Source organism: Lissotriton vulgaris, chromosome 1_2, assembly GCF_964263255.1.
Source record: "Lissotriton vulgaris chromosome 1_2, aLisVul1.2, whole genome shotgun sequence".
Classification (NCBI taxonomy): Eukaryota; Metazoa; Chordata; class Amphibia; order Caudata; family Salamandridae; genus Lissotriton; species Lissotriton vulgaris.
The window spans coordinates 267,371,886-267,385,386 of record NC_141686.1 but is presented as its reverse complement, the minus strand read 5'-3'; the positions used below and the strand labels follow the sequence as shown (position 1 = coordinate 267,385,386).

The window sequence follows — 13,501 nt, the reverse complement described above, 5'->3', positions numbered from 1 at the left end:
TCTAGAAACTACCCTCGATATCGACTACAATACTTTCGACGCCATCAGTTCCATTCCGGTCATCGACGCGGGCCGTTGGGCCTACCGACGCTGTGCAGCCTACACCACATGGAAAGAACTCCCTTCAAAAGATGCCCTGTATGTCGAGCAAAGTTTCCACATAGCGACCACCACGAGGTCTGCAACCTCTGTTTGTCGCCGGAACACGACGAGTCGACCTGCACAGCTTGTGCATCCTTCCGATCAAAGAAAACCATCCGGGATTGGAGGGCTCGTCGACACGAAATTAGGAGATCAGCTCCAGCACCGGAAGACATCTTCGACGAAGAGATTCCCCTTGTTCCTGAAGAAGACTCACCTGATCTCCAGATCGTCTCAAAGGCAGACGACTCAGATGACTCCATTCCATCGGGTCAGCGCGTGAGTACTACTGCCCCTGCACCACATATTCGGCCCAAACTGAAGGCAAAGGTCAGCACTCCGCCCAAAGGGCCCAGTCGAGACCGAATACCTGCTTAGAAAGGCCCGCCTTCCAGCCCGGCTCCGAAGAAACCAACTAAGCCTTCTAGTGCCTCGACACCGAGTAAGCCTCTTCCATCGGCACCGAAAAATAAAGATGCCTCGGCACCGAAGCCAAAAGACCCTTCGGCACCAAAGCCTAAAATAGTACTGGCACCGAAACATAAAGACGTACCGGTAATGAAACCGAAAGAAGCACCGGCTCCGAAGCCGTACACTTCTACATCTTTGACGCCGAGGAACACAAAGCCTGATTCCGAGGTACCCAAATCCTCGAACATGCCTACAAAGCCGAAAACTACACCGTCGTCACCGAAAACTATGCCACAGGACGGTATAACACCTCCCAAGCATAAAGACAAACGACAACCTTCCCCGGTACTGAAAAAATCGACGCCCAAGAAGGTTGTAGAGGAGGAGGAACTTTTTCGACCAGATCCTTGACAAAAGAAAATCTACATAGACCCAAAGACAGGTCATGTTCGTGCTACACCTCACAAGAAGAGACCAGCAGATGCACCACCCACACCTGTGGTTCCTGCCAAGAAAAAGGATTGTGCAACATCTCCTATGCACCCTTCCTCTCCTATACCTCCTCTTCTTTCTTCTCCTGTTCCCCCTCACATATCACCTCAAATATTCTCCATTATCATCACATTCCCCACAGCAGAATGATGATGAATACAGTTTGGGTGGAGGGGAGGACATTCAAGAACCTGATTCATACCATGTAGATGAGAGTATATGGGACTTTTCAAACCCAATAAATGTGCCTATATGGGACTTTACAAACCCACAAAATGTGCCTGACATTCCTGAACCGCAGTCATACCCATCAAAACCTTCCCCTCCAGAAGATACCATTGGTTGTGGTCATCTGTTAAACAGAGCTGCTGTTTACCATGGAGTCCCTATGCATTCCGATAACATTTAGGAGGATTTCCTCCTAGATACCTTTGAGCAGTCGCAGCGGTCTGCTGAAATTCTTCCCATGATCAAGGGGGTCATCAAACACGCTCCAGAGGTATTTAAAGACCCTGTACGCACTAGAATATTAAACCCTAGAATCGAGACCGGCACCCACAGATCCAGTCTACATTAAAGGGCACCTACCACTAGACTCATTAGTTGTGGCCAATGCTAGGAAAAGGGCAAACTCTCAAACTTCTGGCGAAGCACCCCCACCTGACAAAGGATCAAAAGTAATTGATGCGTCAAGTAAAAGAATAGCTGCACAAGCTACAAACATTTGGCGTATAGCAAAAACGCAAGCCCTCCTCTCTCGTTACGATAGGGCTCATTATGATCAATTAGAAAAACTACTTGAGCACCTACCAAATCAGTACAAAGATCAAGCAAATGACCTTATACAGGAAGGCAAGCTAGTATCCAATACCTCAATAAAATGCGCGCAAGATGTCGCAGACACAGCATCAAGAGCTGTGAATACCAGTGTCATACTTAGGAGACATGCGTGGTTACGCATTTCAGGGTTTAAGCAAGAAGTGCAAACCACCATTTTAAACCAACCATTTAATCAGAACCAGTTATTTGGCCCAGAAGTAGACACAACACTGGAAAAAATGAAGAAAGATACCAACACCGCAAAGTCTATGGGGGCTTTACAGTCCACACCAGCTAGAAGCTCCTTTCGTCGCTCCTTCTTCAGAGGAGGCTCCAAACAAACTGGAGCAGACACTACAACATCTTTCAAATCACACAAACATCCTCTAATAAGGGATACTTTAGAGGAGGATACAGAGGCAATAATAACAAAGGAAGAGGTTGCGGTAACAATAGCAACCGATCCTCTTCCGCCACAAAACAGTGACTTCCCTCTGCTCCCCCCACAGCATTCCACTCCTGTAGGGGGCAGATTAGCACAGTTCCTGCCTGTCTGGACCTCCATTACAACAGACAAGCTGGTAAGACATATTATCCAACATGGCTACTGCCTAGAACTTACAGCAACCCCTCCAACCATACCTCCCAGGCAGCGTCCAATGTCTACAGACCATCTGACTCTGCTTCAACAGGAAGTTCTATCACTTCTACAAAAAGATGCTATTCAAATAGTTCCTTTAGAAGAACAAGGAATAGGGGTTTACTCGCTGTACTTTTTAATTCCCAAGAAGGACGGAACACTAAGGCCAATTCTAGACCTCAGGCACCTCAACCATTACATACAATCAGATCATTTTCATATGATCACTCTATAACAAGTTCTTCCACTGCTGCAACAAGGCAACTTCCTTACAACACTAGATTTAAAGGACGCCTACTTCCATAGCCCCATACATCCTGCTCACAGAAAGTATCCAAGGTTTGTACTGGAAGGACAACACTATCAGTTCAAAGTCCTTCCATTCGGAGTGACAACAGCACCATGGGTATTCACAAAGTGCCTAGCAGTGGTAGCAGCACATCTAAGAAGACAACAAATACATATCTTCCCTTATCTAGACGACTGGCTCATAAAAGCCAAGTCATTCAATCAGTGTGTCCAACACACATATCAGATAGTTCAAACGTTGCACGACTTAGGGTTTACAATAAACTACACCAAGTCGCAACTGCAGCCTTCGCATGTACATCAGTATCTAGGGGCTACACTAAACACGTCTACAGCCCTAGCGTATCCCAGTCCAGCCAGGATACAAAGCATTCAAGCCTTAGTAGCCACTTTTAAATAACCAACAGTCCCTGCAAGCCAGGGTGTTCATGAGATTAATGGGCATGATTGCATCTTGCATCTTCATAGTACCACATGCAAGACTGCAAATGTGCCCACTACAAGTGTGCCTAGCACAACAGTGGAACCAAGCTCAAGGTCAACTAAAAGACCTGGTGTTGGTCGACAGCCGCACGCATCGCTCTCTGCAGTGGTGGAACACCAAAAACTTGACAAAGGAGTGGCCGTTACTCAAGCCTGTTCCACAAGTAGTGCTCACAACAGACGCATCCCTCACAGGATGGGGAGCCCATCTCTTATATCACACAACTCGGGGTCAATGGAACAATCAACAAAAACTGTTCCATATTAACCATCTAGAGCTGCTGGCAATATTCTTAGCACTCAAGACTTTTCAACTTCAAGTACAAAACAAAGCTGTCCAAATCCGGATGGACAATATGACAGCCATGTACTATATACAAAAACAGGGGGGACACACACTCTGCAACTGTCCCAGCTTGCACAGAACATTTGGAGATGGGCCATTCCTCAAAACATACATCTGTTAGCGGAACACCTTCCAGGAATTCACAATCAGATAGCAGATCTGTTAAGTCGGCAGTCACAACAGATTCACGAATGGGAACTACATCCGCAAGTTCTTCAGCCATTCTTCCAAAGGTGGGGGCACCCACGCATAGATCTGTTTGCCACCCACGAAAATGCAAAATGCCCAGCCTTCACCACCAGGTTTCCACACCCACTGTCCGAAGGCAATGCGATATGGATGAACTGGTCAGGCAGATTTACGTACGTTTTTCCGCCTTTCCCACTAATTCCATTAGTAGTGCGCAAGCTCAGACAACAGTCTCTCACATTGATCCTAGTAACTCCCACATGGGCACGCCAACTGTGGTACACCACACTACTAGATCTCTCTCTAGTTCCACATCAAAATCTACAGCTCACACCTATTAACACAGAACCATGGAGAAATCAGACACCCAGACCCAAACCAACTTAATTTGGCGATCTGGCTCCTGAAGTCTTAGAGTTTGATTATCTAAACCTTACCCCAGACTGTATGAACATCATTAAAGAGGCTAGGAGACCTACTACCAGAGCGTGTCATGCCGCTAAATGGAAAAGATTTGCCATCTATTGCAACAATAACCAAATTGATCCCCTGGATGCTTCCATCCAGAATATCATTTGCTACCTTTTACATTTACAAAGGTCTAATTTGGCATATTCTTCCATACGCCTGCACCTTGCAGCAATTGCAGCCGATTTACAAAACAGGCAACATCGGTCTCTCTTCAGAGTGTCTGCAATCAAAGCATTCATGGAAGGATTAAAATGAATAATCCCACCCAGATTGCCACCTTCTCCTGTGTGGAACCTGAATCTTGTCCTTACAAGACTCATGGGGCCCCCTTTCGAGCCTCTACATAAATGTGAACTGCAATTCCTAACATGGAAAACAGCTTTCCTTGTTGCCATTACCTCTCTCAGAAGAGTAAGTGAGATACACGCTTTCACTATACAAGAACCATTTTTTCAAATGCATCATAACAAAGTGGTTCTTAGATCTTACCAAAATTTCTTCCAAGGGTCATCACTCCTTTTCACCTAAATCAATCTGTAGAGTTACCTGTGTTTTTCCAAAACCCAGACTCTGTAGCAGAAAGGGCTTTACACACATTAGATGTTAAAAGGGATCTTTTATACTATATAGATAGAACTAAATCCTTTCGAAAGACAAAACAACTGTTTGTATCTTACTCTCCTCCACAGAAAGGCAACCCCATCTCGAAAGGTGGGATTGCAAGGTGGATTGTAAAGTGTATACAAATATGCTTTATTAAAGCTAAACGTACATTAACAGTTCCTCCTAGAGCGCACTCCACTCACAAACTAGGAGCCTCTATGGCTTTCTTAGGAAACATACCCTAGAGGACATATGCAGGGCAGCAACATGGTCTACACCACACACCTTCAAGAAACACTATTGCGTTGACGTGCAAGCCAAGCAGCAAGCTGCAGTAGGCCAGGCTGTCCTTAGAACTCTCTTTCAAACTACTGCAACAGATACAGGTGACCACGGCTAAGGGAGACACTGCTGCACAATCGATGCATGGTGTACAATCTGCAGCTCATATGCCTCGAACGGAAAATGCTACTTACCAGTATGCATCTGTTCTTGGCATATAGAGCTGCAGAGTTGTACACACCCTCCCGCCTCCCCGGGATTTGTTTCCGTTCCAGGTTTTCATCTTACTTAGATGCGCACGCATGGACATCCTTTTTTTCTTTATTTCTACTAACTCCATCATTTCCCATCATGGCGAAAAACAATCTAAGGATGGAGCCAATGCCCATGCACAGTATTGTCCAAGGGAGGAGTCACCTATCTCGTGACTACGAAGACTTCTTCCAAGAAGACAACAACCTGCAATTATCCGAGCCCAACACCAGGTGGCGATCTAATGCATAGTGTACAACTCTGCAGCTCTACATGCCAAGAACAGATGCATACTGGTAAGTAGCATTTTCCATATCTTCTCTACTTGTTACACTTCCTTATTGTAATGTCTCTTCAAATTTTCCCAAGCATAGAATAGGATGTTTAGCTCCCCACAGAAAAACGCTAACAGTTGATGGGCTCAATTTAGGTTGTTTCTTCCTTTTCATGTATTCAGTTATGCACATTATATTGCATGTTGCTCCACAACTAAAAAAAATGGAACCTGTTGAAGCCCAACAAGTAGATCCACAGATGTTTTTTTTAATGTTTTCTCTCCTGATCATGTTAAGTTGCTGAATATCAGTATTTTCTGGCATCATATAAAGCTTTTCTGATTGTTCAAATTCTTCATCAAAATCTTATTCAATTCCTTCCATTTGTCTCACATACCTTGTATTTCCACTTTTTTTGTATCTAAATTAATTTGCTTCCAGTTCTCTTTTTTTGTCCCAAATTCTTTCTTCTCTTTCTTGAATCTGCTTACGCTTGTAAAATGATTGTATCTTCCACATTCTTTACATTGTTGTCCCATTGCTGGACATGTTTTCTGATGTGGAAACTGAAATCTACACCTGTAGCACAGTTTTTCTCCTCTGAACTGTGTTTCTATCTTTTCTTCTATATTCATTTTTTTTACATTTGCCTGACTTGTTCAATTGCTTTGATTCTTCCTTCTTCCATGGTCGTAGCATGTTTCTGAGCTTGATTTTCATTTTTTTTGCCATGCGCATTGTTTCTTGTAGGTTATATGCTTTTTTCTAAAAGTTTTTTCCTGAATTTTATTGCGTTACACCCTTGTATTACTCTTATTTTGTATGGCCTTTTCATTACTAGACTTATTTAATTCATAGAATGTCACTAACTTTTTTAGTCAAGTGACATAATCTTCCATTGTCTCATTTTCTCTTCTTTGTGCAACATTTTCTTGTTGACATAAGTTAAAAGGTAGTGGTCTTCTGAAAATTGTACTAGGAATATTTCCAGTAACATCTTCTTCATTATACATTTCTGGACTCATGTTTACAGTAACTTCACTACCTGTAGTCATATTTATTCTATATAAAGATATATATTTTAATCTTCTCTTCTTTATGTATTATTTCTTTATTATACTTCTTTGCTTCTTTATATTTTCTTTTGTGTATTTCTAATGCTTTACATTTTTTCAAAATGGCTCTCGCATTTGTTTTATTCGTTTTGTCCTTTCTTTACTTCTATTTCTTTTTTTCTGTTTTGCCTGATTTAAAAATGGCACTCACGCCTGTTCTCAAGTCTGTGTGCCCTATCCAACTATTTTCCCCAGCGTGTGCGGACTACTGGGCTCCTTGCAGTTCCCTAACGTTGCTGGCTATTGTGCCTGGTTTAAAAATTGCACTCGCATTCGTTCTCTAGTCGGTGTGCACTTCGCAGCTGTTTTCCTCAGCGCGTGTACACTACAAAGATTTCTGTAGTTCCCTTACGTTGCTGGCTCGATTGTGTTCACAATTTCCTTTTTAAAGCGAGCGCGGACTATACTGCTCCCGTGCGACTTATCAGTTCTCTTTAACTTTGCAATTAAGATGCCGCTCGCGCTTGCCTTTACATAGCGCGCGCACCCTGCGGCTCCCTTAGGACTCACCGGTTACCACCGACTTCTTCCTGGCAATCAGATCCTTTACCAGCCACAGCCCAGCTTCACCGCGCCTCTCTAGACGACCAGCCACTCAGATCCTTGACAGCTTCCACCACTTTATTCGGATTTTCCTCTTAACCAGCTTCTCTACGGCTTCTCAGCAGCAGGTCCACAGCTGTTAAGTCTTCAGACGTGTTTCTTCCACTCGTTGCCATTGTGAACAATAGCCTCACTACGATATTTGTATATATGTAACTTTTATTGGATCTCAGTATCTCTGTTACATTAGCTCCTAGCCTCTACTCTAAACTGAACTAATATTCCTTGAAAAAACCTTAACCTTCTTTTCTAGAACTACTGCCCTTATCATTCTAAATAACATGACAGTGTCATTACGTCATTACACACTGGCTCCCCATAGACAAGAAAGTCACTTTCAAGATACTCACCCACACCTACAAATGCCTCCACAACACTGGACCCCAGTACCTCAACGAAAGGATCTCCTTCCACGTACCCAAGCGAAACCTCCGATCCGCAGACCCGCCCCCCTCGCCGAAACTCCACGCATCCCCAAAGCCAGAACAGGTGGAAGGGCTTTCTCCTACATCGCGGCCAAGACCTGGAACGAGCTCCCTTTCGACATCAGACGTGACCCCTCCCTGAACTTCTTCAGGAAAACACTCAAGACCTGGCTCTTCGACTGATCGGAGCCCTTCCCCCTCTCCACCCCCAGCACCTTGAGACCCCCATGGGTGAGTAGCGAGCTTTACAATCCCCAGATTGATTGATCTGCTAGAAGAGCGCTGCACCAACTCATTTGTATAAGAGTCTCAGAGAGGCTGCTCCATTCATAATAGCCACCCCAAGGGTCCCCCGATCTGTATGTAGCTGATGTAGGCTGATATACCATCTGCAGGCCCTTGTGGTCTGTACCCAGACAGCTGCCATTTTGGGTTCGGGACTTGTACTTAGCAGCGAGCAGCCTTGGTGTGAGTTGGGCACCAGTTGCAGCAGCCGACACTACCATTAAATGTGTTGTTTCTTCTGAGGGGGGTGGCTGGATATATGGACTGAAAGAGTCAGATCAAAAAGACAAGGAGCAGAAAATGTACAAAGACCTGACATGAAATGTAGATTAAGGGGCTGTGTGTGGATACATTCCTTTCTAGGATCCAATGGATATGCGCCACATTGCTCATGATTGTGCGTCATTTTCCCTGTTGTAAGTCACATATAGCAGCATTGAGTGCACCGTGCATGGAGCGAGAGAGATCTAGTGAATACTTGTGATCCTGCGGCCTCACGCAGACACCAGTTTGTCCCAGTAGGCCTGCTCGTGCTTTCGCTACCTCAGCAGTGAGTGTGCTGAAGCTAGGGAGTCTTTGTTCCCGATTGGTGGGCTCAGAGAATCACCATCTTCTCAATGGGCAGGGTCATTCTTACTCTTTGGAGAAAATTCATTAAGATATATTTACGCAAATGCTTGTGTGTCACTTGGGCTCTGGAAGCGTAGCGCTTGCTCCCATCGGTGGGCAGAACTTTGCACCATTGACTTGAAGGATCCTTGTTCTGTGTTTTACTTATAAATATATATTTCCCATTTATCTGAGCCAGAGTGGGAGAGTGATTCCCATTGATTGGTGGATTTTACTTGTAAGTGAAAATTTACAAAGAGTGGGCGTTGGCGGAGTACCACTACGTGGAATTCTGCGGAAACTCCATGAACTCCATCTAACCCCAATTAATAAAACAGAAACCTCACATACCCTTGATAAAAACAGCAAGTAACTCTATCATTGCTTGCAAAAATGCATATAGTCATTTCAGAAAAGTGAAAATGAAGATACAGCAAGCAGTGAGAGAGGTGATGATTTTGGTGTCATCGCTAACCTAGGGAGAGAACCAAGCAGATGCGTTGAACACAAACAGCACATCCTGCTGAAATGATTTGGTGGGGGTCCCATCCTCCTAGAACTACCCCAAGCACAGTTATGAGCAAAAATACAATCTCAACCAAAGACCCTGCAAAGCATTATGGGGTGAGATTCAAGAGTGCAGTGAATATTATAGTATCCAATATCTCAAAACATACCTCAAGGGGCAGGCTCACCAAGCTCAGCTGAGAGCGAATACTATAATATTCACAAAATTCTAGAATCTCGCCCCATAATGCTTTGCTGGGCCTTTGGTTGGCATTGTATTTTTTTCCCCATAACTTTGCTTGGGGTGGTCCTAGAAGGATGGGACTACCACCGAATTGTTCAGCACGATATGCTCTTAGCGTAAAAGGCATCTGCTTGCCCTCCCCCTAGGTTAGGGGTGACCCCAAAATCATCACCTCTCTCATTGCCTGGTATTTTTCAAAGTTCATTTTTGTGAATGGTTGTATGCTTTTTAGCATGTAAAGGTAAAGTTGTTTTATCAAAAGGGTTGTGGGTGAGGTAGTTTACTCCGTGTGTTACTAAAACAGAAATCTCACATACCTTCAGTAAAACAACAAATATCTATCTTTACATGCTAAAATACATAGTCACTTCACAAAAATGAAAATATTGCAAGCAGTGCCTTTAGTTAAACAATTAATAAATCTATTTTTCATGCTAAAATGCATATAGTCATCTCACAAATTGAAAATTAAAATATAGAAAGCAGTGAGAGAGGTGATGATTTTGGGGTCCTCCCTAACCTAGGGAGAGAGCCAAGCAGATGCCTTGAACACAAAGAGCACATCACGCTGAACGATTGGTGGTGGTCCAATCCTCCTAGGACCACCCCAAGCACAGTTATGGGCAAAAATACAATCCCAACCAAAGGCTCTCCAGAGCATTATGGGACGAGATTCTAGAGTGCAGTGAATATTATAATAACCAGTATCAAACCATCCCTCAAGGGGCAGGCTCTCAGGCTCAGCTGAGAGCTAATACTATAATATTCACTGCACTCTAGAATCTCGCCCCTTAATGCTTTGCTGAGCCTTTGATTGGCATTGTTTTTTTGCCCATAACTGTGCTTGGGGTGGTCCTAGGAGGATGGAACCACCACTGAATTTTTCAGCACGATATGCTCTTTGTGTTTAAGGCATCTGCTTGCCCTCCCCTAGGTTAGGGGTGACCCCAAAATCATCATGTCTCTCATTGCCTGGTATTTTTCAAAGCGCACTTTTGTTAATTGGTTATATGCTTTTTAGCATGTAAAGGCCAAGTTCTTTTATCAAAGGGTTGTGGGTGCAGTAGCTAACTCCGCGAAGTCGGAATTATTCCCTTCTGTATGAAAATAGTGGGAAAAGTGGTAAACGGCCAACTCATGAAATATCTGGAGGAGGAATCCCTCCTCCACCCCACTCAATCGGGGTTTAGAGCCGGCTACTCGACGGAGTCAGCCGTCCTCTATTCCACTGAGTGCCTCAGACAGATGGCGGATGAAGGACAGACAGCAGCGTTGGTTTTATTAGACCTTAGTGCAGCTTTTGACACCGTGCTGCACACAACGCTGCTGTCTCGCCTCTCCGATATGGGAGTGGAGGGATCTGCCCATGCCTGGATAAAATCTTTCCTGGTTAATAGGAGTTTCCAGATGCACTGTCCCCCCTTCAAATCCTCCCCCCGGAAGCTGAGCCATGGGCCACAGAGCCACAGGGCTCCAGCCTGAGCCCTACCTTGTTCAACCTCTATATGGAACCCTGGCTCATATAGTTGAAGCCTTCGGGGTGGATATTGTCACCTATGCTGACGATACTCAATTGATGATCAAGCTTATGCTCGACCACACGGAAGATGCCATTAACTTTTCCAAATGCCTGTCATCAGTGGCAACATGGATGAATAACAACTGTTTGCGCCTGAATGGCGAAAAAACAGAACTTTTAGTTGTTGGTAAATCCCCCTCTGCCTGGTCGCACATGTGATGGCCTACGGAACTGGGCAATTTTCCCTCTCCCGCGGACTCTCAGAAATCTTGGAGTGATGCTCGACTCGGATCTCTCTTTCAGGTCTCAGGTTAGCAAAGTTACGGGTAGGTGCTTTAGCACACTAAAAACCCTCCGTAAAGTCCTTGACCTTCTCCCCATCAACGCCAGAAAGACACTTGTCCACGCCCTAGTCACACCCCATCTTGACTACGGCAATGCCCTGCTCCTAGGCTTAAGTAAAAAAGGCCTGCACCAACTGCAGTGCATGCAAAACGCTGCTGCCCGCCTGGTACTTAACCTGCCCCGTAGAGCATCTGGGAAGAATGCTCTAGCGAAGCTTCACTGGCTTCTGGTCAAGGAACACATTAAATTTAAAGCTTTATGCTTTATGCACCGCATCGCCCAGGGCAAAGGCCCAGGCTATTTGCAAAAGCTCCTCACAATTCACCGCCCCTCCCGGAATCTGAGGTCGACCGGAGCGATGCTGTTTAAACTCTCCCGTATCCGCAGAGCCAGGATGGGTGGACGTTCCTTCAGGCACCTGGCTTCTAAACACTGGAATGAACTACCGCTTGACCTCCGTATGGAACCTTCAGAAACCAAATTCCGTGCTAAACTTAAAACGCATCTGTTTCCAGTCATCTAATTCACTTTCTTCCCCCTGACCTCGGCTTCGTTCTCTCCAACTTTTGCTTCTTGAGACATAGTAGCAATCTAGCGCGGGGACACACTATTTTTAGTGTAGCCAGGCGCTCTAGAAATGGCTTTATTATTATTATTATTATTGCATAAATTATGTATTTTCAATGAAATGCGTAGTTACCAAATCTCTGCAACTTCCGCTAGCGCAGAGTTCATTGCACACAGTTAATATTTACCTGGTTCTCCAGGCTCCTTGTTTTGTTTTCTAACTCTACTGTCATCTTTCTTTTCCATCCAGATAACCTGATCAAAGGGATTTTGTTGAAAACCAGAGAGTACCGACTTACACCCGCACTTGACAGGTGAGTGACCAGTCCCTTCCATGCACCTTCACCGAGAGCAAGGGTTGATGGGATGAATGGGGCTGGTGCAGTCCTGTGGACAGAAGATGGGTGGTAATACTAGGGATTCAGATGGAGAACATAGCTTGTGGCCTCAGAGAGTCCACAGGTGGCTTAGGATACTAGGGCCTTATCAGGAACGGGGAACAAAGGGGTACTGAGAATACCGTGGATGTCTGATTAACAGAGGGACAACAGGCTGAGGAGAACTCTAGAACATCTAAAGAACGGGCACTGATGCCAGAGAGACGCTGAGAATACTAGAAAACCTGAGAAACTGGCACTGTGGGCTCAAGGGGACAGAGGGCTGCTGAGAATACCAGCGCACCTTAGGAACGAGCGCTGTGGGCTCTAGCGAACAGAGGGCTGCTGAGAATACTAGAGCACCTAAAGAATGGACACAAATGGCTCAAGAGGACAGAGGGCTGCTGAGAATACTTGAGCACCCAAGAAACGGGTGTTGCGGGCTCAAGGGGACAGGGGGCTGCTGAGAATACTAAAGTACCTAAGGAACGGGCACTGTGGGCTCAAGGGGACAGAGGGCTGCTGAGAAAACTAGAGCACCTGAGGAACGGGCACTGTGGGCTCAAGGGGACAGAGGGCTGCTGAGAATACTAGAGCACCCGAGGAATGGGCACTGAGTGCTCAAGGGGACAGAGGGCTGCTGAGAATACTTGCGCACCCAAGAAACGGGCGTTGTGGGCTCAAGGGGACAGGGGGCTGCTGAGAATACTACAGCACCTGAGGAACGGGCACTGAGTGCTCAAGGGAACAGAGGGCTGCTGAGAATACTTGAGCACCTTAGGAACGGGCGCTGTGGGCTCAAGGGGACAGAGGGCTGCTGAGAATACTGGAGCACCTGAGGAATGGGCACTGGGTGTTCAAGGGGACAGAGGGCTCCTGAGAATACTAGAGCACCCGAGGAATGGGCACTGAGTGCTCAAGGGGACAGAGGGCTGCTGAGAATACTTGCGCACCCAAGAAACGGGCGTTGTGGGCTCAAGGGGACAGGGGGCTGCTGAGAATACTAGAGCACATGAGGAACAGGCACTGTGGGCTCAAGGGGACAGAGGGCTGCTGAGAATACTAGAGCACCTGAGGAACGGGCGCTGTGGGCTCAAGGGGACAGAGGGCTGCTGAGAATACTAGAGCACATGAGGAATGGGCACTGTGGGCTCAAGGGGAAAGAGGGCTGCTGAGAATACTAGAGCACCTT

General features: G+C 45.6%; 1 protein-coding gene across 1 annotated transcript in view; it reads left to right on the top strand.

Annotated features, from left to right (window-relative positions):
* ST3GAL3 (ST3 beta-galactoside alpha-2,3-sialyltransferase 3) overlaps window positions 1-13,501 on the top strand; it is a 732,784-nt gene that overhangs the window by 401,778 nt on the left and 317,505 nt on the right. Inside the window, exons 7-9 of the mRNA XM_086953194.1 lie at window positions 2,389-2,414; window positions 10,950-10,971; window positions 12,183-12,246. Of these exons, the coding sequence (XP_086809320.1) occupies window positions 2,389-2,414; window positions 10,950-10,971; window positions 12,183-12,246 (112 nt within the window). The remainder of the gene's footprint in view (window positions 1-2,388; window positions 2,415-10,949; window positions 10,972-12,182; window positions 12,247-13,501) is intronic.